At 49.7% G+C, this 24,761-nt stretch overlaps 1 protein-coding gene across 4 annotated transcripts in view; it reads left to right on the plus strand.

The window, feature by feature from the left end:
- The first annotated feature begins 4,162 nt into the window (after positions 1-4,162).
- ecsit (ECSIT signaling integrator) overlaps positions 4,163-24,761 on the plus strand; it is a 36,842-nt gene continuing 16,243 nt past the window's right edge. Inside the window, exons 1-5 of one of the 4 annotated variants that reach the window (XM_085979618.1) lie at positions 4,163-5,429; positions 13,467-13,620; positions 16,121-16,526; positions 20,365-20,588; positions 21,661-21,718. In XM_085979618.1, the coding sequence (XP_085835744.1) occupies positions 13,486-13,620; positions 16,121-16,526; positions 20,365-20,588; positions 21,661-21,718 (823 nt within the window). In that variant the 5' untranslated portion in view covers positions 4,163-5,429; positions 13,467-13,485. Of the gene's footprint in view, positions 5,430-11,507; positions 11,613-13,466; positions 13,621-16,120; positions 16,527-20,364; positions 20,589-21,660; positions 21,719-24,761 lie in introns of those variants that run through there. The other 3 variants (XM_085979619.1, XM_085979616.1, XM_085979617.1) reach the window with 3 other exon arrangements.

Below are 24,761 nucleotides of genomic sequence, written 5' to 3' on the forward strand. Positions count from 1 at the left end.
TGTTTTAGATATGGCCCAGCTTTGAGCTGACTTCACCTCTCCCCGCCTTTCCATCGCTCGAAACCCCTCTTCCCGCTGCCTCGGGGGAAATGCAGGATCAGCGCGCGTGAGGGCGTCCGAAGTTGTGCCGACTTGTGTTACCGATCGATTCGATGGAGAGAGGCTGATGTTCTTCACAGCCTGTACCCGCACCCCAATCCCAAGGTCCCTCTCCCCCCAGCAAAGGAAGGTGGATTGTGTACGCCATTGATCTGAGCCTTCCTTGACCTGCAAGGAGAACCTTATCTCTCCATAGTCAATCCCTCGGGGACTACCATCTCTAATCCCTCTGTCTGTATCCTTCCATCTCCAATCGCTGTGACTCCATCTAATCCCTCAGTGTCTCCATCCCTACCATCTCTAATCCCTCTGTCTCTATCCTTCCATCTCCAATCGCTGTGACTCCATCTTCAATCCCTCATTGACGCCCATCCCTACCATCTCTAACCCCGCTGTCTCCTTCCATCTCCAATCGCTGTGTCTCCATCTTCAATCCCTCAGTTTCTCTATCACTCTGCAATCGCTGTGCCTCCATCACTCCATCTTTAATCCCTCAGTTTCTCTATCACTCCACCTCCAATCGTTGTGTCTCGATCCATCTCTAAACCCTCAGTGTCCCGATCACTCCAATCACTGTGTGTCTCTATCCCTCCATCGCCAATCCCTCGGTGCTTCTATCCCTCCATGCGAGCAGCGATCAGGGTGAGGTTCTCGGGATGTGGGCGTCGCTGGCAAGGTCCAGCATTTATCGCCCATCCCTAATTGCCCCTTGAGAAGGTGGTGGTGGTGAGCCGCCTTCTTGAACTGCTGCAGTCCGTGTGGTGAAGGTACTCCCACGGTGTTGTTAGGGAGGGAGTTCCAGGATTTTGACCCAGCGACGATGAAGGAACGGCCGATGTCCAAGTCAGGATGGTGTGTGACTTGGAGGGGAACTTGGAGGTGGTGGTGTTCTCATGCACTTACTTCCCTTGTCCTAGGTGCATCTTGTAGATGGTGCACACTGCAGCCACGGTACGCCGGTGGTGGAGGGAGTGAATGTTTAAGGTGGTGGATGGGGTGCCCATCAAGTGGGCCTCTTAACACCGTCCAACTGAGCCCCATACACCAGGTAGCATCCGGACCCAGTGCAGAGTTGCCGGGAGAGGGTGGGAAGGGGGGAGAGGGCGGGGTGGACGGAGGGAGGGAGAGATTGGGGGCTGCAAATGTTCTTAATGCCACCCGGATTAGAGGGTGAAAAGGAGTCCGAGGTAAAGAAAGAACTCGCATTTCTACAGCACCGTTCATGACCTCAGGACGTCCCAAAGCGCTTTACAGCCAATGAAGTACTTTTATTTAAGTGTAGTCACTGTTGTGGGAAATGTGGCAGCCAATTTGCGCACAGCAAGCTCCCACAAACAGCAATGTGATAATGACCAGATAGTTTTTTTTAAGTGATGTTGGTTGAGGAATAAATGATGGGCCCCAGGACACCGGGGCCAATTCCCCTCCTGCTCCTTTTGCAATAGTGGCCGTGGGACGTTTTACGTTCGCCCGAGAGGGCAGATGGAGCCTCGGCTTGATGGCTCATCCCGAAAGACAGTGCGGCACTCCCTCAGCACTGGCACCGGGAAGTGCGGGCCTGGATTTTGTGCTCGGGTCTCTCGGAGTGGGGGCTCAAACCTGCGACCTTCTGACTCGGAGCCGAGAGGGCCGGGCGCGTACCGAGCCACTGAGCACAGGACCGCAAGGCGCGTGACTTGGTGCCGCCCGCTGTACGGAGCTGCGGGTAAGGATTGGCGGCGTGGAGCGAGGCACCAGACGGGCGCCAGTGCCCATGGGATGCTGCCCCCGTCTTTGTCAGGAGAGCTGGATTTACAGCGGGCCAGTCAGGGCGGCGGGGGGTGGGGGGCAGAGTATGGCCCCGTGACGCCCACCTGCAGCGCCCGACTAACCCGAGGGAGTGGCATCCGTTGGTGCCTGGGCGTCGGCGGAAGGACACCGCCTGGAAACGTAACCCATGTGACGGCCTGCGGAGAGGGTACCTGCAGGAAGAACGGGGCAAGGACGGTACAATGTCGAGAGGAGGGTGAATTTGACTAATTGTGTTTGAATAAAAGACAGTATTCCGAGTGTCTGTTGCTGTTGTTTTTGTATCCTCACCCCGCGCCCCCCCCCCCCCTCGCAGAGAATGAAATGAAGCGTTGGAAGGAGGCGCAGGCAGTCTGACAGTGTCGCAGGGATCGACATACAGGGTGACGTAAAAAGACTACTAGGCACTTGGTCTGAATATTAAACATGGCTTTAATCAACTGTTTTTCAACATGGAGATCGAGTTGTGTCCTTCATTAGTTCCTGTTAAGGAATGTCCCTGAGCAAGCTGGGCCCCGTGCCCGAGTATTTATACTCTTCCCTGGACAGCGCCACCAGCAGGCCGCCCAGTATTACCTCATAAGCCACTTCCGCATGACTGACAAGATTCATGTCACAGGGTGTAGGGACAGACACATTGAGGGATTGGAGACGGAGGGAGAGCGACTTCGGACTTCAGATGGAGGGATTGTAGACACACTGGGGGATAGACCCACAGAGCAGAGACGGAGGGATAATGACAAGGATTGGAGATGGAAGGAAAGAAACGGTGAGGCATCGGCGATGGGCTGGAGACTGTAGTTGGAAACTGAGGGATAAACAGCGATTGGAGACAGAGAGAGAGCTTGGAGTTGGAGTGAAAGACACTGAGGGGCAGGAGATAGATGGATAGAGGCCGAGCAATTGGGAGATGGAGGGATACAAAGTGGAGATGAACCGACAGAGCCATGGCTTATAGATGGATGGATAGAGACACTGACAGGTTAACAGTGGAGGGCAAGACACTGAGGGATTGGAGATGAAGGGATAGAGTCACAGTTTTGAGATGGAGGGATAGAGACACTGAGGGGTGAGGCTTCCAGGGCTAGAGATGGTGACCAATTGGAGATGGCAGGATAGACCCATTGGGAATAGACAGGGAGAGATCCAGATGGATTGGAGAGGGAGATGGACGGATAGGCAAAGGGATTATAAATGGAAGGATATCACTGACATTGGAGTTGGAGGGTTAGAGCCTGAGGGATTGAGATGGATGGATTGATAGAATCAATATGGCATTGGAGATGGAATCAAAGACATAGAAGATAGGAGCAGGCCATTCGGCCCCTCAAGCCTGCTCCGCCATTCAATGCGATCATGGCTGATCATCCAAATTCAGTACCCTATCCCTGCTTTCTCCCCATATCCCTTGATCCCTTTAGCTTTAAGGAATATATCCAACTCCTTCTTGAATATATTTAATGAATTGGCCTCAACGGCCTTCTGTGGTAGAGAATTCCACAGGTTCACCACTCCCTGGGTGAAGAAATTCCTCCTCTCTCGCCTAAATGGCTTACCCCTTATCCTTAGACTGTGACCCCTGGTTCTGGACTCCCCGACCATCGGGAACATCCTGCATCTAGTCTGTCCAGTCCTGTCAGAATTTTATAAGTTTCAATGAGATCCCCTCTCATTCTTCTGAACTCCAGCGAGTACAAGCCCAATTGACCCAATCTCTCCTCATACATCATTCCTGCCATCCCAGGTATCAGCCTGGTGAATCTTCGCTGCACTCCTTCCATGGCAAGAACATCCTTCCTCAGATAAGGTGACCAAAACTGCACACAATACTCAAGATGTGGTCTCACCAAGGCCCTGTACAACTGCAGCAAGACATCCTTGTTCCTGTACTCGAATCCTCTCGCTACGAAGGCCAACATACCATTTGCCTTATTAACCGCCTGCTGCACCTGCATGCTTACCTTCAGCGACTGGTGCACAAGGACACCCAGGTCTCGTTGCACTTCCCCTTCTCTCAATCTATTGCCATTCAGATAATCTGCCTTCCTGTTTTTGACACCAAAGTGGATAACCTCGCATTTATCCACGTTATATTGCATCTGCCATGCTTCTGCCCAATCAACCAACCTGTCCAAATCATACTGGAGTTGCTCGGCATCCTCCTCACAGCACACACGCCCACCCAGCTTTGTGTCGTCTGCAAACTTGGAGATATTACATCTAGTTCCCTCGTCCAGATCATTAATATATATTGTGAATAGCTGGGGTCCAAGGACCAATCCCTGTGGTACCCCACTAGTCACTGCCTGCCATTCGGAAAAAGAGCCGTTTATTCCAACTCTTTGCTTTCTGTCTGCCAACCAGTTCTCTATCCAAGTCAATACCTTGCCCCCAATCCCATGTGCCTTAACTTTACACGCTAATCTCTTATGTGGGACCTTATCGAAAGCCTTTTGAAAGTCCAAATACACCACATCCGCTGGTTTTCCCTTATCTATTTTACCAGTTACATCCTCAAAAAATTCCAGTAGATTAGTCAAGCACGATTTACCTTTTGTAAATCCATGTTGACTTTGTCCGATCCGGTCACTGTTTTCCAAGTGCTCTGCTATTACATCTTTTATAATGGACTCTAGCATTTTCCCCACTACCGATGTCAGGCTTACCGGTCTGTAATTCCCCGTTTTCTCTCTACCACCTTTTTTGAATAGTGGGGTAACATTAGCTACCCGCCAATCCATGGGTACTGTTCCAGAGTCTATTGAATTTTGGGAAGATGACCAGCAATGCATCTACTATTTCTAGGGCCACTTCCTTCAGTACCCTAGGATGTAGATTATCAGGCCCTGGGGATTTATCGGCCTTCAATCCCGTCAATTTCCCTAACACCATTTCCCTACAAATACTGATTTCTATCAGTTCCTCATGTTGAGGGATTGGAGATGGAGGGAGAGACATGGATTGGAGATGGAAGGAGAGACATGGAGGACTGGCGATGGAGGGAGAGACACAGATTGGAGACTGAGGGGTTGGAGCTGGAGTGAAAGAGATGTGGAAGAATTGGAAATGGAGGGAGAGATAGTGACAGTGAGGGATTAGAGATGGAGGGATTGGGACTGCGAGGGATGGAGATGAAGGGTCTAAATAAAATGTGTAACGTCAGTCTTGGTTGAAGATTGTGTACATCAATTGAATCTTCTCGTTCTCTGATGAACTGAAGACACACTGAATAACATTTCTTGACTCCATTTAAGGGTCCCACAGCAACACCCACTGATGGCAGTGTGCACCAGCAGATGCCTGTGTCGAGACAACCGGAAATAACCTCAAGGGACTGGATCAACACCTGAACCTAAGAGCATTAAGAAATAGGAAATAACAACAGTAAATGCTGGAAAAACTCAACAGGCCAGGCAACATCCGTGGAGAGAAATTAGAGTTGACGTTTCGGGTCGAAACCCTTTTTCAAAACTGGAAAGGAAATGAAATAGATCGAAGGCAGGGCTGCGATAGAACAAAGAGAAGTGAAGAGACATTAAGAGGTATTCAAAACCAGACGAGATGGTGATAGGACTAGTGGAGACAAAAGATGGCTCAGATTAGGTGTGAAATGTTCTGGCAGAATGAGAGACAGCTGCCATGTGGGAGAGAGAAAAAAAAGGAAAGGGGTGGGGGGAAACCAAAACAAAGGGGTGGATAAAAAAATTAGAAGTAAAAATGTAATAGGGGCCGAGGTTATGATCTGAAATTGTTGAACTCGATATTGAGTCCTGAAGACTGTAAAGTGCCTAATCGGAAGATGAGGTGCTGTTCCTCGAGTTTACGGTGAGCTTCCATGGAACAATGCAAGAGGCCAAGGACGGTGAAGTCCGAGTGGGAATGGAGTGGTGAATTAAAATGACAGGCGACCGGAAGCTCGGGGTCCCCCCCTTACGGACTGAACGGAGGTGTTCCGCAAAGCGGTCACCCAATCTGCGTTTGGTCTCCCCAATGTAGAGGAGACCGCATCGTGAGCAGCGAATACAGTATACTAGATTGCAAGAAGTACAAGTAAATCGCTGGTTCACCTGGAAGAAATAGGAGCAGGAGTAGGCCGTAGGGGCCCTCGAGCCTGCTCCGCAATTCAATCAGATCATGGCTGACCCTCTACATCAACTCCACTTTCCCGCCATCTTCCTTAATTCCCTGAATATTCAAAAATCTATCGATCTCGGTCTTGAATAGACTCAACGACTGAGCCTCCACAGCCCTCTGGGGCAGAGAATTCCAAAGATTCACCGCCCTCTGAGTGAAGAAATTCCTCCTCATCTCAGTCTTAAATGGCCGACCCCTTATCCTGAGACTGTGACCCCTGGTTCGAGACTCTCCAGCCAGGGGGAAACAGCCTCTCAGCATCTACCCTGTCAAGCCCCTTCAGAATTTAGCAGATTACTGAGTGTATAAACCTTGATTATATATTCAGTATATTAGAGTGTACATAATCTGGATTATATATTCAGTATATCAATAAACATGGATTACAAATTTAGTACATTATAGGCTTGGTTCACTTGGCAACATCCTTAGCCTCTGAGCCAGAGGTTGTGGGTTTGAACCCCACTCCAGAGACTTGAGCCCCATAACCCAGGCCCACACTCCCCGGAGCCAGTACTGAGGGAGTGCTGCACTGTCGGAGGTAGATGTATATACTCTAGGACTCGAGCTCCATAATCCAGGCCCACACTCCCCGGTGCCAGTACTGAGGGAGCGCTGCACTGTCGGAGGTAGATGTATATACTCTAGGACTCGAACCCCATAATCCAGGCCCACACTCCCCGGTGCCAGTACTGAGGGAGCGCTGCACTGTCAGAGGTAGATGTATATACTCTAGGACTCGAGCCCCATAATCCAGGCCCACAGTCCCCGGTGCCAGTACTGAGGGAGTGCTGCACTGTTGGAGGTAGATGTATATACTCTAGGACTGGAGCCCCATAATCCAGGCCCACAGTCCCCGGTGCCAGTACTGAGGGAGTGCTGCACTGTTGGAGGTAGATGTATATACTCTAGGGCTCGAGCCCCATAATCTAGGCCCACACTCCCCAGTGCCAGTACTGAGGGAGTGCTGCACTGTGGGAGGTAGATGTATATACTCTAGGGCTCGAGCCCCATAATCTAGGCCCACACTCCCCGGTGCCAGTACTGAGGGAGCGCTGCACTGTCGGAGGTAGATGTATATACTCTAGGACTCGAGCTCCATAATCCAGGCCCACACTCCCCGGTGCCAGTACTGAGGGAGTGCTGCACTGTCGGAGGTAGATGTATATACTCTAGGGCTCGAGCCCCATAATCTAGGCCCACACTCCCCAGTGCCAGCACTGAGGGAGTGCTGCACTGTGGGAGGTAGATGTATATACTCTAGGGCTCGAGCCCCATAATCTAGGCCCACACTCCCCGGTGCCAGTACTGAGGGAGCGCTGCACTGTCGGAGGTAGATGTATATACTCTAGGACTCGAGCCCCAGAATCCAGGCCCACACTCCCCGGTGCCAGAATTGAGGGAGCGCTGCACTGTCGGAGGTGCCGTCTTTCGGATGAGACATTTAATTGAGGACCTGTCTGCTCCCTAATCTTTGTATTTCTGCCAAGCTTGCATTGCAGATCCAGTTTCTGTGTCCATTTCTGCATTGCAAAGATCCAGTACATTACAGCTAATCTAATACCAAGACCCGATAACCCTGTTTTTAATATTTTACTTTGCAAACTAATGTCATTGAATGCATTGTGGAAGGAGTTCCACTCCACAGTGTTTTAATATAATTTTAGTCGGTTGTTATCTTTGAAAGCTGCATTTAAACTTAATTTTCGTGTATCCATCTCTTTAAAAGCTGCATTTAAATAAAATTTTAGTGGGTGCATCATTTGAAAGCTGCATTTAAATATAATTTTAGTGTGTGAATCATTTAAAAGCTGAATTTAAATATAATTTTAGTGTGTGAATCATTTAAAAGCTGCATTTAAATATAATTTTAGTGTGTGAATCATTTAAAAGCTGCATTTAAATAGAATTTTAGTGTGTGCATCATTTAAATGCTGCATTTAAATATAATTTTAGTGTGTGCATCATTTAAATGCTGCATTTAAATATAATTTTAGTGTGTGAATCATTTAAAAGCTGCATTTAAATATAATTTTAGTGTATCCATCTCTTTAAAAGCTGCATTTAAATATAATTTTAGTGTGTGCATCATTTAAATGCTGCATTTAAATATAATTTTAGTGTGTGCATCATTTAAATGCTGCATTTAAATATAATTTTAGCACGTGCATCATTTAAAAGCTGCATTTAAATATAATTTTAGTGTGTGCATCATTTAAAAGCTGCATTTAAATATAATTTTAGTGTGTGAATCATTTAAAAGCTGCATTTAAATATAATTTTAGTGTGTGAATCATTTAAAGCTGCATTTAAATATAATTTTAGTGTGTGAATCATTTAAAAGCTGCATTTAAATATAATTTTAGTGTGCATCATTTAAATGCTGCATTTAAATATAATTTTAGCACGTGCATCATTTAAAAGCTGCATTTAAATATAATTTTAGTGTGTGCATCATTTAAATGCTGCATTTAAATATAATTTTAGTGTGTGCATCATTTAAATGCTGCATTTAAATATAATTTTAGTGTGTGCATCATTTAAATGCTGCATTTAAATATAATTTTAGTGTGTGCATCATTTAAATGCTGCATTTAAATATAATTTTAGCACGTGCATCATTTAAAAGCTGCATTTAAATATAATTTTAGTGTGTGCATCATTTAAATGCCGCATTTAAATATAATTTTAGTGTGTGCATCATTTAAATGCTGCATTTAAATATAATTTTAGCACGTGCATCATTTAAAAGCTGCATTTAAATATAATTTTAGTGTGTGCATCATTTAAAAGCTGCATTTTAATATAATTTTCGTGTATTCATCTCTTTAAAAGCTGCATTTAAATATAATTTTAGTGTGTGCATCATTTAAAAGCTGCATTTAAATATAATTTTAGTGTGTGAATCATTTAAAAGCTGCATTTTAATATAATTTTAGTGTATCCATCTCTTTAAAAGCTGCATTTAAATATAATTTTAGTGCGTGCATCATTTAAAAGCTGCATTTTAATATAATTTTAGTGTATCCATCTCTTGAAAAGCTGCATTTAAATATAATTTTAGCACGTGAATCATTTAAAAGCTGCATTTAATATAATTTTAGTGTAAGAATTTCTGCAAAAAAAACTGCATTTTGTTATAATTTTAGTGTGTGAGTCTGCAAAGAAAAAACTGATTTATTGGCCCAGAACTTGGTGTCGGGGGCTTGCCGCGCGTGCAAGCCCCCGACGTGCAATTACCCGGCGCGCCGACATCTGAAACCTGGCCCGCAGTGGATTTCCTGTCAGTGGCCCGGTTCTGATGTCGGCGCACTGTGCTAACCTGACCCAGCGGCGTAGTTAGTGCGATGTGCCGGCTGGGATCAGGTGAGCACTGTTCAGCCAATCAGGGGAGGGGAAACTTCATTCATAAGTTTGAGAGTAAGAACTGTCAAACTCATGAGAAGTACTGCACCCCAAAACACGACTTAAACTTTAAATAAAATTTAAAAAAACATCCCAATCATTAAATTAAGTATAAATAAGTTAAAAAAAAAATTTAAACAATTCTAAAACTAAACTTACCTTATTGTAGATTCTTTAAAATAATAAACCTGTGGGGGAAAAAATTCTAAATTGCACTAAAACACCACTTACCTGTAAAAATAAATACGTATGTGTGCTTTTTACAAGCGTAAAGACCGGAGGCCTTTACACAGGCGCAAATCCCCCAAAACAGAGGAAATCCAAGACGCACGCGCTGCCCCGTACAGCGCACGTGCTAGCCTCTTCACCTCTTGGGTGAGAGGAGAGGAAATGCCGGTTTTCAGCGCATGCGCTGTGCATGCTGAAAACCGGCATTTCCTCCGGCCAGACGCGCGAGTACCCCCTTCCGTACTCACGCGTTTGGGGAGGAATTACTGCCCCAATATAATTTTAGTGGGTGCATTTCTGCAAAAAACTGCATTTTAATCTAATTTTGGTGTATGAATTACAGTAATCCCTCCCCAACCGCGTGGGTCACGTCCCTGAGAACCACCATAGTTAGTAAAACCGCGGTTGGCAAATACAGTCTAAATGTTCAAATAACACAGTAAAAAAGAATATAAAAGCAATAAAATCATGTTATTTACCTTAATCCTAAATTAAAAACCGCGTATACGCAAAATTCACTGCCGCGGTTGGCAAAAATTTGTTGCGGAGAGGAAACCGTTGATACTTGAAATCCGCGTATGGCAAAACCGCGCGTGGTTGGGGCGGGATTCCTGTATTACATAGAAACATAGAAACATAGAAGATAGGAGCAGGAGTAGGCCATTCGGCCCCTCGAGCCTGCTCCGCCATTCAATGATGTCATGGCTGATCATCCAAATTCAGTACCCTGTCCCCTTTCTCCCCATATCCCTTGATCCCTTTAGCCTTAAGAAATATATCCAACTCCTTCTTGAATATATTTAATGAATTGGCCTCTACTGCCTTCTGTGGTAGAGAATTCCACAGGTTCACCACCCTCTGGGTGAAGAAATTCCTCCTCATCTCAGTCCTAAATGGCTTACCCCTTATCCTTAGACTGTGACCCCTGGTTCTGGACTCCCCGACCATCGGGAACATCCTTCCTGCATCTAGTCTGTCTAGTCCTGGTAGAATTTTATAAGTTTCAATGAGATCCCCTCTGATTCTTCTAAACTCCAGCGAGTATAAGTCCAATCGACCCAATCTCTCCTCATACGTCATTCCTGCCATCCCAGGTATCAGTATGGTGAATCTTCGCTGCATTCACTCACACACTCACAATCACACAGACACTTACACACACCCTCCATGGCCAGAACATCCTTCCTGCATCTTGTCTGTCCAGTCCTGTTAGAATTTTATAAGTTTCAATGAGATCCCCTCTCATTCTTCTAAACTCCAGCGAGTGGCAAAAAAGGTGCATTTAACTATAACTTTGGTGCTTGCATTTCTATAAAAGCTGCATTGTAAAATAAATTGAGCGGGTGAATTTCTGCATAAGAAGGTGCATTTTAATATAACTTTAGTCCCCTGCATCTAGAAATAATTAGAGTGCATCCATTTCTGCAAAAAAAGGTGCATTTTAATATAATGTTAGTGTGTGAATTTCTGCACAAAGGTGCATTTTAATATAACGTTATTGTGTGAATTTCTGCGCAAAAAAGGTGCATTTTAATATAATGTTAGTGTGTGAATTTCTGCAAAAAATAAGGTGCATTTTAATATAATGTTAGTATGTGAATTTCTGCACAAAGGTGCATTTTAATATAATGTTAGTGTGTGAATTTCTGCAAAAAATAAGGTGCATTTTAATATAACGTTAGTGTATGAATTTCTGCAAAAAATAAGGTGCATTTTAATATAATGTTAGTGTATGAATTTCTGCAAAAAATAAGGTGCATTTTAATATAATGTTAGTGTGTGAATTTCTGCAAAAACTAAAAAAAGAAAGGTGAGTTTTAATCTGTGTCTGGCAGCAGTAGGATGTCGGTTGGGTTGAAGGGGGGTGGGACTGTTTGTTCAGGGATCCGGGCGGACGGGATTGAGGGACGGACCAGCAAGATGGCGGCGCCCATGGAGCAGGTGGAAGAGGGCAAAGTGTGAATTTCATCAAAATTACCGGGTCTGGGGCTCTGGGAGGGGGACAGAGCAAAAAAATAAACATCTAATATCTGTGATAAAGACAAGTGTGTGTGTGTCCCGGGGCTGTGAGAGTCCCAATTATATATAATATCTGTGATAGAGACAAGTGTGTGTGTCTGGGGCTGTGAGAGAGAGAATAGGGAGTGAGAGTTCCAATTATATATAATATCTGTGATAGAGACAAGTGTGTGTGTCTGGGGCTGTGAGAGAGAGAATAGGGAGTGAGAGTTCCAATTATATATAATATCTGTGATAGAGACAAGTGTGTGTGTCTGGGGCTGTGAGAGAGAGAATAGGGAGTGAGAGTTCCAATTATATATAATATCTGTGATAGAGACAAGTGTGTGTGTCCCGGGGCTGTGAGAGTCCCAATTATATATAATATCTGTGATATCTGAGATAGAGACAAGTGTGTGTGTCCAGGGGCTGTGAGAGAGAGAGGGAGTGAGTGCAATTATATATAATATATAATATCTGTTGTAGAGAATCAGTAGTGAGTAATACTTTCATCTCTAAAGCAGAAGGTTCTGGGTTCGAGCCCCACTTCAGAGACTCGAGCTCCATAACCCTTGCCGACACTCCCTGGTGCCAGTACTGAGGGAGCACTGCACTGTCGGAGGTAGATGTATATACTCTAGGACTTGAGCTCCATAATCCAGGCCCACACTCCCCGGTGCCAGTACTGAGAGAGCGCTGCACTGTCGGAGGTAGATGTATATACTCTAGGACTCGAGCTCCATAATCCAGGCCCACACTCCCCGGTGCCAGTACTCGGGGAGCGCTGCACTGTCGGAGGTAGATGTATATACTCTAGGACTCGAGCTCCATAATCCAGGCCCACACTCCCCGGTGCCAGTACTCAGGGAGCGCCGTGCTGTCGGAAGTAGATGTATATACTCTAGGACTCGAGCCCCATAATCCAGGCTACACTCCCCGGTGCCAGTACTGAGGGAGCGCTGCACTGTCGGAGGTAGATGTATATACTCTAGGACTTGAGCTCCATAATCCAGGCCCACACTCCCCGGTGCCAGTACTGAGGGAGTGCTGCACTGTCGGAGGTAGATGTATATACTCTAGGACTCGAGCCCCATAATCCAGGCCCACACTCCCCGGTGCCAGTACTGAGGGAGCGCTGCACTGTCGGAGGTAGATGTATATACTCTAGGACTCGAGCCCCATAATCCAGGCCCGCACTCCCCGGTGCCAGTACTGAGGGAGCGCTGCACTGTCGGAGGTAGATGTATATACTCTAGGACTCGAGCTCCATAATCCAGGCCCACACTCCCCGGTGCCAGTACTGAGGGAGCGCTGCACTGTCGGAGGTAGATGTATATACTCTAGGACTCGAGCTCCATAATCCAGGCTCGCACTCCTCGGTGACAGTACTGAGGGAGCGTGGTGCTGTCTTTCGGGATGAGCTGTTGCACCGAGAGGGATTGAGTATGCAGTGATACAAATCGTGATGGGGGACTGTTTACAAACAGAATCCCATCGTAAATTTTCTGCACTTTGATCGATTGAAGGGAGAGAGCGAATGGCATGTCCCCGAAGCGTGTTACCGCCAATGAGGTACTTATTTGTTTGATGTGTGGTCGCTGTTGTAATGTGGGGAAAGGGTGGCAGCCCTTTTGCGCACAGCAAGATCCCTCCAACAGCAATGGCCATCTAAATTTTCTGCTAATGTTGGCTAGTTTTCTTCTGCTCCTGGGGTCTTGCGCGCATGCTCTCTCTCTCTGCGGACGCTTGCTCTGTCTCTGTGAACCGTTCTGATCCCTCTCTTTTTCCTCATTTCCCCCCCCCCTCTTTCTCAGGTCCCCTGCCGTTGACGGAATGAACTGCGTGAGGCGCTGTGTGTCGGGGCGAGGGCTGGGCCTGGCCCCCTGGGCCTCGGCCTGCCGACGCCCCGCGGCTTCTCCGGCGGAACCGTCCTGGCAGGTGGGTTGGGGTTGCGGCATCACGAGCAGGGTAAGGCTTAGGCTGCATTCTCGGCCTGTGCTGATCGCTCTGTACTGGGGTGAGGGGAGGTGGGGAACGAGCAAGGTTGGGGCCCCGGGTACTGGGGAGGGGGGTAGCAGAAGACGGACCCTGGGCACTGGGGTCGAGGAGTCATAGTCATAAAGTTATTAAGGTACAGTGGGTGAGTGCCCCTCTGTTCTGAGTATTAAAGTACAGTGAGTGCCCCTCTATAGAGTCAGAGTTATACTGCACAGAAAGAGGCCCTTCAGCCCATCGTGTCCGCGCCGGCCATCAAGCCCTGTCTATTCTAATCCCATTTTCCAGCACTTGGTCCCTAGCCTTGTATGCAATGGCATTTCAAGTGCTCATCTAAATGCTTCTTGAATGTTGTGAGGGTTCCTGCCTCTACCACCCTTTCAGGCAGTGAGTTCCACATTCCAACCACCCTCTGGGTGAAAAAGTTTTCCCTCAAATCCCCTCTAAACCTCCTGCCCCTTACCTTGAAACTATGCCCCCTGGTTATTGACCCCTCTACTAAGGGGAAAAGTTCCTTTCGATCTACCCTATCTATGCCCCTCATCATTTTGTACACCTCAATCAGGCCCCCCCTCAGCCTTCACTGCTCTAAGGAAAACAACCCCAGCCTGTCCAGTCTCTCTTCATAGCTGAAGTGCTCCAGCCCAGGTAACATCCTGGTGAATCTCCTCTGCACCCTCTCCAATGCAATCACATCCTTCCTATAGTGTGGCGACCAGAACTGCACACAGTATTCCAGCTGTGGCCTAACTAGCGTTTTGTACAGCTCCATCATAACCTCCCTGCTCTTATATTCTATGCCTCGGCTAATGAAGGCAAGTATCTCATATGCCTGTTTAACCACCTTATCTACCTGTCCTGCTGCCTTCAGGGATCTATGTACATGCACACCAAGGTCCCTCTGATCCTCTGTCCTTCCTAGGGTCTTACCATTCACTGTGTATTCCCTTGCCTTGTTAGTCCTCCCAAAATGCATCACCTCACACTTTTCAGGGTTAAATTCCATTTGCCACTGTTCTGCCCATCTAACCAACCCATCTATATCGTCCTGTAGCCTGAGGCACCTCTCGCTATTTACCACTCCACCAATGTTCCTGTCATCTGCGAACTTACTGATCATACCTCCTACATTCATATCTGAATCATCAATGTACACTACAAACAGCAAGGGACCCAGCACCGATCCCTGCGGTACACCACTGGACACAGACTTCCAGTCACAAAAACAACCTTCGACCATCACCCTCTGCCTCCTGCCACGAAGCCAATTTTGGATCCAATGTGCCAAATTGCCCTGGATCCCATGGGCTGAGCAGCAATAGCTCCTGGTTACTGGGATGTGACGAGGTTCGGGCCCTTGGATACTGCTGCCTTTCGGGTCCGGGTATAGAGAGGGTCAGATCTTTGAGAGACGGCCTCAACCGCAGAAAAAGCAGAGGGCAGCAGCTCTCTGCCGACTCCCGGTGAAATGACTTGGTCCAGTGTACAGGGGAAGCGGACTCCGGCACTGCACGGGTTTCATGTGACGCGAGCTAAATACGCAGGAGCAGGAACCCTGAGTTTCTGTGTAACCCCGGGGGTTACAACACTCAAATGTTGTAACGCCAGAGTTGGGCAGAACCTGCATTTTGGGTCAGTGTAGAGGGAGCTTTACCCTAACCCCGTGCTGTACCTGCCCTGGGAGTGTTTGATGGGACAGTGTAGAGGGAGCTTTACTCTGTATCTAACCCCGTGCTGTACCTGCCCTGGGAGTGTTTGATGGGACAGTGTAGAGGGAGCTTTACTCTGTATCTAACCCCGTGCTGTACCTGCCCTGGGAGTGTTTGATGAGACAGTGTAGAGGGAGCTTTACTCTGTATGTAACCCCGTGCTGTACCTGCCCTGGGAGTGTTTGATGGGACAGTGTAGAGGGAGCTTTACTCTGTATCTAACCCGTGCTGTACCTGCCCTGGGAGTGTTTGATGGGACAGTGCAGAGAGAGCTTTACTCTGTATCTAACCCGTGCTGTACCTGCCCTGGGAGTGTTTGATGGGACAGTGTAGAGGGAGCTTTACTCTGTATCTAACCCCGTGCTGAACCTGCCCTGGGAGTGTTTGATGGGACAGTGCAGAGGGAGCTTTACTCTGTATCTAACCCGTGCTGTACCTGCCCTGGGAGTGTTTGATGGGACAGTGTAGAGGGAGCTTTACTCTGTATCTAACCCGTGCTGTACCTGCCCTGGGAGTGTTTGATGGGACAGTGTAGAGGGAGCTTTACTCTGTATCTAAACCATGGTGGACCTGCCCTGGGATCTTGCTGGAGTTGTGATTAAGTTTAGATCTTGCTTGGGAAATTGTGTGTGCGCATGTTCAAGATTCCTGACCCCTCACCCTGAGTTCTATGGCGTCAAGTTTGTTGGCGTCTTAATGCTTGAGCCCCTGGTTTTTCTGACTTCCCCCCCCCCCCCCCCCCCCACCCCCTCCTCTTCACCCAGATGGCTGCGGACCACCCCTCGAGGTTCCACACAGGCGCCCGGAGCAGCAAGGGACCCCCGGCCCCCTTCCCCGACCTGTCCCGTACGCCGAAGGCCCTGGTCACCCACGAGGAACTCTTTGAGCAGGCCGGCCGGGACCCCCGGACCCGGGCCACCTACGTGCGGGTGCTGGCCGCCTTCTGCAGAGGGGACATCCGGCGCCGGGGCCACGTGGAGTTCATCTACACGGCGCTGCGGAAGATGCCGGAGTTCGGGGTGGAGCGGGAGCTGGCCGTCTACAACCAGCTGCTGGACATCTTTCCCAAGGAGGTCTTTGTGCCCCGCAACTACATTCAGCGCATGTTCAACCACTTCCCCAGGCAGCAGGAGTGTGCCATCCAGGTCCTGGAGCAGATGGAGAATTACGGTACATAAGACCATAAGAAACAGGAGCAGGAGTCGGCCATTCGGCCCCTCGAGCCTGCTCCGCCATTCAATGAGATCATGGCTGATCATCCAAATTCAGTACCCTGTCCCTGCCTTCTCCCCATATCCCTTGATCCCTTTAGCCTTAAGAAATATATCCAACTCTTTCTTGAATATATTTAATGAATTGGCCTCTACTGCCTTCTGTGGTAGAGAATTCCACAGGTTCACCACTCTCTGGGTGAAGAAATTCCTCCTCATCTCAGTCCTAAATGGCTTACCCCTTATCCTTAGACTGTGACCCCTGGTTCTGGACTCCCCGCCATCGGGAACATCCTTCCTGCATCGAGTCTGTCTAGTCCTGTTAGAATTTTATAAGTTTCAATGAGATCCCCTCTGATTCTTCGAAACTCTAGTGAGTATAAGCCCAATCGACCCAATCTCTCTCCATACATCATTCCTGCCACCTCAGGTATCAGTCTGGTGAATCTTCGCTGCTCTCCCTCCATGGCAAGAACATCCTCAGATAAGGCGACCAAAACTGCAAGGTGTGGTCTCGGTACCAAGGCCCTGTACAACTGCAGCAAGACATCCTTGCTCCTAATACTTGAATCCTCTCTCTATGCAAAATCTGTACAGAACGCTGGTTAGGCCACAGCTGGAATACTGTGTGCAGTTCTGGTCGCCACACTATAGGAGGGATGTGATTGCATTGGAGAGGGTGCAGAGGAGATTCACCAGCTGGGCTGGAGCACTTCAGCTATGAAGAGAGACTGGACAGGCTGGGGTTGTTTTCCTTAGGCTGATACCTGGGATGGCAGGAATGACGTATGAGGAGAGATTGGGTCGATTGGGCTTGTACTTGCTGGAGTTTAGAAGAATGAGAGGGGATCTCATTGAAACCTATAAAATTCTGTCAGGACTGGACAGACTAGATGCAGGATGGATGTTCCCGATGGTCGGGGAGTCCAGAACCAGGGGTCACAGTCTAAGGATAAGGAGTAAGCCATTTAGGACAGAGATGAGGAGGAATTTCTTCACCCAGAGCGTGGTGAACCTGTGGAATTCTCTACCACAGAAGGCAGTAGAGGCCAATTCATTAAATATATTCAAGAAGGAGTTAGATATATTTCTTAGGGCTAACGGGATCAAGGGATATGGGGAGAAGGCAGGGACAGGGTACTGAATTTGGATGATCAGCCATGATCTCATTGAATGGCGGAGCAGGCTCGGGGGGCCGAATGGCCGACTCCTGCTCCTATCTTCTATGTTTCTAAGTTTCTTGGAGCAGAGAAGGCTGAGGGGGGACCTGATTGAGGTGTACAAAAGGATGAGGGGCATAGATAGGGTAGATAGAAAGGAACTTTTCCCCTTAGTAGGGGGGTCAATAACCAGGGGGCATAGTTTCAAGGTAAGGGGCAGGAGGTTTAGAGGGGATTGGAGGAAAAACTTTTTCACCCAGAGGGTGGTTGGAATGTGGAACTCACTGCCTGAAAGGGTGGTAGAGGCAGGAACCCTCACAACATTCAAGAAGCATTTAGATGAGCACTTGAAACGCCATAGCATACAAGGCTACGGACCAAGTGCTGGAAAATGGGATTAGAATAGAAGGGGCTTGATGGCCGGCGCGGACACGATGGGCCGAAGGGCCTCTTTCTGTGCTGTATTACTCTGAGAAGAAATTCCTCCTCATCTCGGTTCTAAAAGGGCGACTCTTTATTCTGAGACTGTGCCCCCGAGTTCTAGATTTCCCCACGAGCGGAAACATCCTCTCTGCATCTACCTTGTCGAGCCCCCTCAGTATTTTACATGTTTCAATAAGATCACCTCTCATTCTTCTAAACTCCAGTGAGTATAGGCCCAACCGGCTCAACCTTTCGTCATAAGACAACCCCCTCATCTCTGGAATTAACCTCGTGAACCTTCTCCAAACCCCTCGCACGCACTCTCACTAAGAACATGACTGCGTAATAATTAGGAGCAGGAGTAGGCCATTCGGCCCCTCGAGCCTGCTCCGCCATTCAATACGGTCATGGCTGATCATCGATCTCATCTCCACTTTCCCGGCCGATCTCCATATCCCTCGATTCCTCTAGAGTCCAAAAATCAATCTATCTCAGACTTAGAAAGACTTCATCATAGAATCATAGAGAGTTACAGCACGGAAGGAGGCCATTTCGGCCCATCGTGTCCGCGCCGGCCAACACAGAGCTATCAGGCCTAATCCCACTTCCCAGCTCTCGGTCAGTAGCCCTGCAGGTTAGAGCATCCCAAGTGCACATCCAAGTACTTTTTAAATGTGGTTTGGGTTCCTGCCTCGACCACCCTTTCAGGCAGTGAGTTCCAGACCCCCACAACCCTCTGGGTGAAGAATAAAGAGGTTGGTTTTAAGAGGCATCTTAAAGGAGGAGAGAGAGGCGGAGAGGTTTAGGGAGGGAATTCCAGAGCTCAGGGCCCCAGGCAGCTGAAGGTACGGCCGCCAATGGTGGAGCGATGGAAATCGGGGATGCTCAAGAGGGCAGAATTAGAGGAGCGCAGAGATCTCGGAGGGTTGTAGGGGCTGGAGGAGGTTAGAGAGATAGGGAGGGGGCGAGGGCCATGGAGGGATTTGAACAGGAGGATGAGAATTGTAGGGGCTGGAGGAGGTTACAGAGATAGGGAGGGGGCGAGGGCCATGGAGGGATTTGAACAGGAGGATGAGAATTGTAGGGCTGGAGGAGGTTACAGAGATAGTGAGGGGGCGAGGGCCATGGAGGGATTTGAACAGGAGGATGAGAATTGTAGGGACTGGAGGAGGTTACAGAGATTGGGAGGGGCGAGGGGCCATGGAGGGATTTGAGCAGGAGGATGAGAATTGTAGGGGCTGGAGGAGGTTACAGAGATAGGGAGTGGGCGAGGGCCATGGAGGGATTTGAACAGGAGGATGAGAATTGTAGGGCTGGAGGAGGTTACAGAGATAGGGAGGGGGGCGAGGGCCATGGAGGGATTTGAATAGGAGGATGAGAATTGTAGGACCGGAGGAGGTTACAGAGATAGGGAGGGGGCGAGGGACATGGAGGGATTTGAACAGGAGGATGAGAATTGTAGGGCCGGAGGAGGTTACAGAGATAGGGAGGGGGCGAGGGCCATGGAGGGATTTGAACAGGAGGATGAGAATTGTAGGGGCTGGAGGAGGTTACAGAGATAGGGAGGGGGCGAGGGCCATGGAGGGATTTGAACAGGAGGATGAGAATTGTAGGGGCTGGAGGAGGTTACAGAGATAGGGAGGGGGCGAGGGCCATGGAGGGATTTGAACAGGAGGATGAGAATTGTAGGGGCTGGAGGAGGTTACAGAGATAGGGAGGGGGCGAGGGCCATGGAGGGATTTGAACAGGAGGATGAGAATTGTAGGGGCTGGAAGAGTTTACAGAGATAGGGAGGGGGCGAGGGACATGGAGGGATTTGAACAGGAGGATGAGAATTGTAGGGCTGGAGGAGGTTACAGAGATAGGGAGGCGACGAGGGGCCATGGAGGGTTTTGAACAGGAGGATGAGAATTGTAGAGGCTGGAGGAGGTTACAGAGATAGGGAGGGGGCGAGGGCCATGGAGGGATTTGAACAGGAGGATGAGAATTGTAGGGGCTGGAGGAGGTTACAGAGATAGGGAGGGGCGAGGGGCCATGGAGGGATTTGAACAGGAGGATGAGAATTGTAGGGGCTGGAGGAGGTTACAGAGATAGTGAGTGGGCGAGGGCCATGGAGGGATTTGAACACTGGGTGGGAGCAGGCGTTCTTGATGATTGGACGGATGGGTCCACTCCTGGTGTAACACAGTGTTCTTGTTCCCTTCCCTCTCCCAGGGATCTTGCCCAACACCGCGACGAAAGTCCTCCTGGTCCAGATCTTCGGGCACAAGAGCCACCCCATGCGCAAATACCAGCGCCTCCTCTACTGGTTCCCCCGCTTCATGCACATCAACCCGTACCCCGTGCCCGAGCCCCTCCAGCTGGATCCCCTGGAGCTGGCCCGCCTCGGCCTGGAGCGCATCGCCGCTGACCTGAGCAGCCAGGTGACCGTCTATCAGGTGAGAACGGACGGGGAGCCGCTCGCGGAGGGAAGGGGCCCCGCGGACCAGCGCCCCGGGCGGGAGGGAAGGGGAGGGACCGGCTTCAGTTGCGATGCCGCTCCTGGTAGAATGGCCTGCCGCCAGCTCGTCGTGGGGTGCGGGGGATTCGGCTCGGAGCGGCGTACGGTAATGGGGTCGACAGGTTTCCAGTGTCCCCTCGACGGCGGTTTGACCCCTCGACGGCAGTCTGACCCCGTGACCCCCTGAAAAGAACATAAGAATTAGGAGCAGGAGTCGGCCATTCGGCCCCTTGAGCCTGCTCCGCCATTCAATAAGATCATGGCTGATCTTCTACCACATCTCCACTTTCCTGCCCGATCTCCATATCCCTCGATTCCCCGAGAGTCCAAAAATCTCTCGATCTCGGCCTTGAATATACTCAACGACTGAGCCTCCACAGCCCTCTGGGGCAGAGAATTCCAAAGATTCACCGCCCTCTGAGTGAAGAAATTCCTCCTCATCTCAGTCCTCAATGGCCGACCCCTTATTCTGAGACTGTGACCCCTGGTTCGAGACTCTCCAGCCCAGGGGGGAAACAGCCTCTCAGCATCTACCCTGTCAATCCCCCTCAGAATCTGGTACATTTCAATGAGATCACCTCTCATTCTTCTAAACTCCAGAGAGTATCGGCCCATTCATAGTGGTTAGCACTGTTGCCTCACAGCACCAGGGACCCGGGTTCGAATCCGGCCTCGGGCGACTGTCTGTGTGGAGTTTGCACATTCTCCCCGTGTTTGCGTGGGTTCCCTCCGGGTGCTCCGGTTTCCTCCCACAGTCCAAAGATGTGCGGGTTAGGTTGATTGGCTATGATAAAATTGACCCTTAGTGTTAGGGGGATTAAATACGTGGGGTTACGGGGATCGGGTGGGATATGTGTCGGTGCAGGCTCGATGGGCCGAAATGGCCTCTATCTGCACTGTGGGGTTTCTGTGATTCTGTGTGATTCTGTGATTCTACACAATCTCTCCTCATAGGACAGCCCTCTCATCCCAGGAATCACTCTAATCGCTATGAAACCTTCTCATTGCAGATGCCTCACACGAGCCTGGGGCCAGACGGACGTGAGATCAACTTTCCACATATTGTAGGTGAGCACTGGGTGTCATTCTTCAGTATAAGACACAGACACACGCACACACACACACACACACACACTTTTGCACGCGCGGGCACGCACACACGGGCTCGCTCGCACACGTGGGCTCGCTCACTGGCACATGCACGGACAGTCCGGAGTGAGTGTGTCAGAGTGTGAGGTTCAGCTGGAGTTATAAGAATACAAGAATTAGGAGCAGGAGTCGTCCATTCGGCCCCTCGAGCCTGCTCCGCCATTCAAGAAGATCGTGGCTGATCTTCGACCTCAACTCCACTTTCCCGCCCGATCTCCATATCCCTCGATTCCCCTCGAGTCCAAAAATCTATCGATCTCGGCCTTGAATATACTCAACGACTGAGCCTCCACAGAATCAAAGAACGGTTACAGCACAGAAGGAGGCCATTCGGCCCGTCGAGCCCGTGCCGGCTCTCTGGAAGAGCACTTCAGCTAGTCCCACTCCCCCGCCCTTTCCCCATAGCCCTGCAACATTTATTCCTTCAGGTACTGATCCAACTCCCTTTTGAAAGCCACGATTGAATCTGCCTCCACCACCCTTTCAGGCAGTGAATTCCAGATCCTAATCACTCGCTGCGTAAAAATGTTTTTCCTCATGTCGCCTTTGGTTCTTCTGCCAATCACCTTAAATCTGTGTCCTCTGGTTCTTGACCCTTCCGCCAATGGGAACAGTTTCTCTCGATCTACTCTGTCCCGACCCCTCATGATCTTGAACACCTCGATCAAATCTCCTCTCAACCTTCTCTGCTCCAAGGAGAACAATCCCAGCTTCTCCAGTCTCTCCACATCACTGAAGTCCCTCATCCCTGGTACCATTCTGGTCAATCTCCCCTTAACCTTCTCTGCTCTAAGGAGAACAACCCCAGCTTCTCCAGTCTCTCCACATCACTGAAGTCCCTCATCCCTGGTACCATTCTGGTCAATCTCCCCTTAACCTTCTCTGCTCTAAGGAGAACAACCCCAGCTTCTCCAGTCTCTCCACATCACTGAAGTCCCTCATCCCTGGTCCCATTCTGGTCAATCTCCCCTTAACCTTCTCTGCTCTAAGGAGAACAACCCCAGCTTCTCCAGCCTCTCCACATCACTGAAGTCTCTCATCCCTGGTACCATTCTGGTCAATCTCCCCTTAACCTTCTCTGCTCTAAGGAGAACAACCCCAGCTTCTCCAGTCTCTCCACATCACTGAAGTGCCTCATCCCTGGTTCCATTCTGGTCAATCTCCCCTTAACCTTCTCTGCTCTAAGGAGAACAATCCCAGCTTCTCCAGTCTCTCCACGTAACTGAAGTCCCTCATCCCTGGTTCCATTCTGGTCAATCTCCCCTTAACCTTCTCTGCTCTAAGGAGAACAATCCCAGCTTCTCCAGTCTCTCCACATCACTGAAGTGCCTCATCCCTGGTACCATTCTGGTCAATCTCCCCTTAACCTTCTCTGCTCCAAGGAGAACAATAGAGTCATAGGCCTAGAAATTCAGTGGGCTTTGCGCCCAGTTACCGCCCAAAGAGGGCTTCTGCGCCAGTCTGGAAACTTCGGGCTAAATTCAGTGACGCGCTAATTGCGGCGGTTGCCGGTAGCGCTGCGCCGCCACCGATGACGTCATCGGTGTGCGCAGTGCCCCGGTTCCGCCCCGACACCGGCCCGACCCCCATCTTCAGTAGCGGTCGCCTCTTCCGTGGCGGCCGCTAATAACATTCGGAGACCGGGTCCGTACTGCAGCCTTAGTGGGGCGCTTTAAGGCGGAGGTGCGGCCGGCCGCTTTTTCGACGGCCGCCTGCCCGCACCTCCTTCCCCGGCCTCCTCCACCCCCCGGGAGCCCGGCACTTCTCCGTTGTGCCGGGCTCTTTTGCCGGCACTCGCGATCGGGGCTCCGGCTGTTGCAGGCACCTCCCCCTTAAGAGAGGGAGGAAGGCCTGCAGTACCGCAGCCTGCCGCTCCGCTGCAGGTGGCGCTGCGGCCACTAGCGCGCCGATATTCAGTTTCAGCGCCCCAAGCGGGGGCGGCCACACCCTTGAACAGCGGCCGTCCTCGACTTGGGGCGCTGAAACTGAATATCCGATGGGCGCGAGTGGCTCCGCGCCCAGCGGTAAATTCTGGGCGCAAGCGAGCTGGCGGGGCTATACCTAATTTCTAGCCCAAAGAGTTATACAGCACAGAAAGAGGCCCATCGGCCCATCGTGTCTGCGCCGTCCATCAATCCCTGTCCAGTCTAATCCCATTTTCCAATAGAACAACTCCAGTCTCTCCACATCACTGAAGTCCCTCATCCCTGGAACCATTCTGGTCAATCTCCTCTGCACCCTCTCTAAGGCCTTCACATCCTTCCTAAAGTGCGGTGCCCAGAATTGGACACAATACTCCAGTTGAGGCCGAACCAGTGTTTTATAAAGGTTCATCATAACTTCCTTGCTTTTGTACTCAATGCCTCTATTCATGAAGCCCAGGATCCCGTATGCTTTTTTAACCGCTTTCTCAACCTGCCCTGCCACCTTCAACGATTTGTGCACATATACCCCCAGGTCTCTCTGTTCATGCACCCCCTTTAGGATTGTACCCTTTAGTTTATATTGCCTCATTCTTCCTACCAAAATCCATCACTTTTCTGCGTTAAATTTCATCTGCCACCAGCCTTTCTGTGTCCTCTTCAAGTCTATCACTCTCCTCTTCACTGTTCACTGTACTTCCAAGTTTTGAGTCATCTGACTTTTGGGCCTGAGAATTCCAAAGATTCACCGCCCTCTGAGTGAAGAAATTCCTCCTCATCTCAGTCCTCAATGGCCGACCCCTTATCCTGAGACTGTGACCCCTGGTTCTAGACTCTCCAGCCAGGGGGGGAAACAGCCTCTCAGCATCTACCCTGTCAATCCCCCTCAGAATCTTGTACGTTTCAATGAGACCACCTCTCATTCTTCTAAACTCCAGAGAGTATCGGCCCAATCTACTCAATCTTTCACCAGACTGATACCTGGGATGGCAGGAATGACGTATGAGGAGAGATTGGGTCGATTGGGCTTATACTCGCTG

The sequence above is a fragment of the Somniosus microcephalus genome, unplaced genomic scaffold (assembly GCF_052327205.1).
Source record: "Somniosus microcephalus isolate GS21.2 unplaced genomic scaffold, FLI_Smic_1.0 unresolved_chr9, whole genome shotgun sequence".
Taxonomy (NCBI): Eukaryota; Metazoa; Chordata; class Chondrichthyes; order Squaliformes; family Somniosidae; genus Somniosus; species Somniosus microcephalus.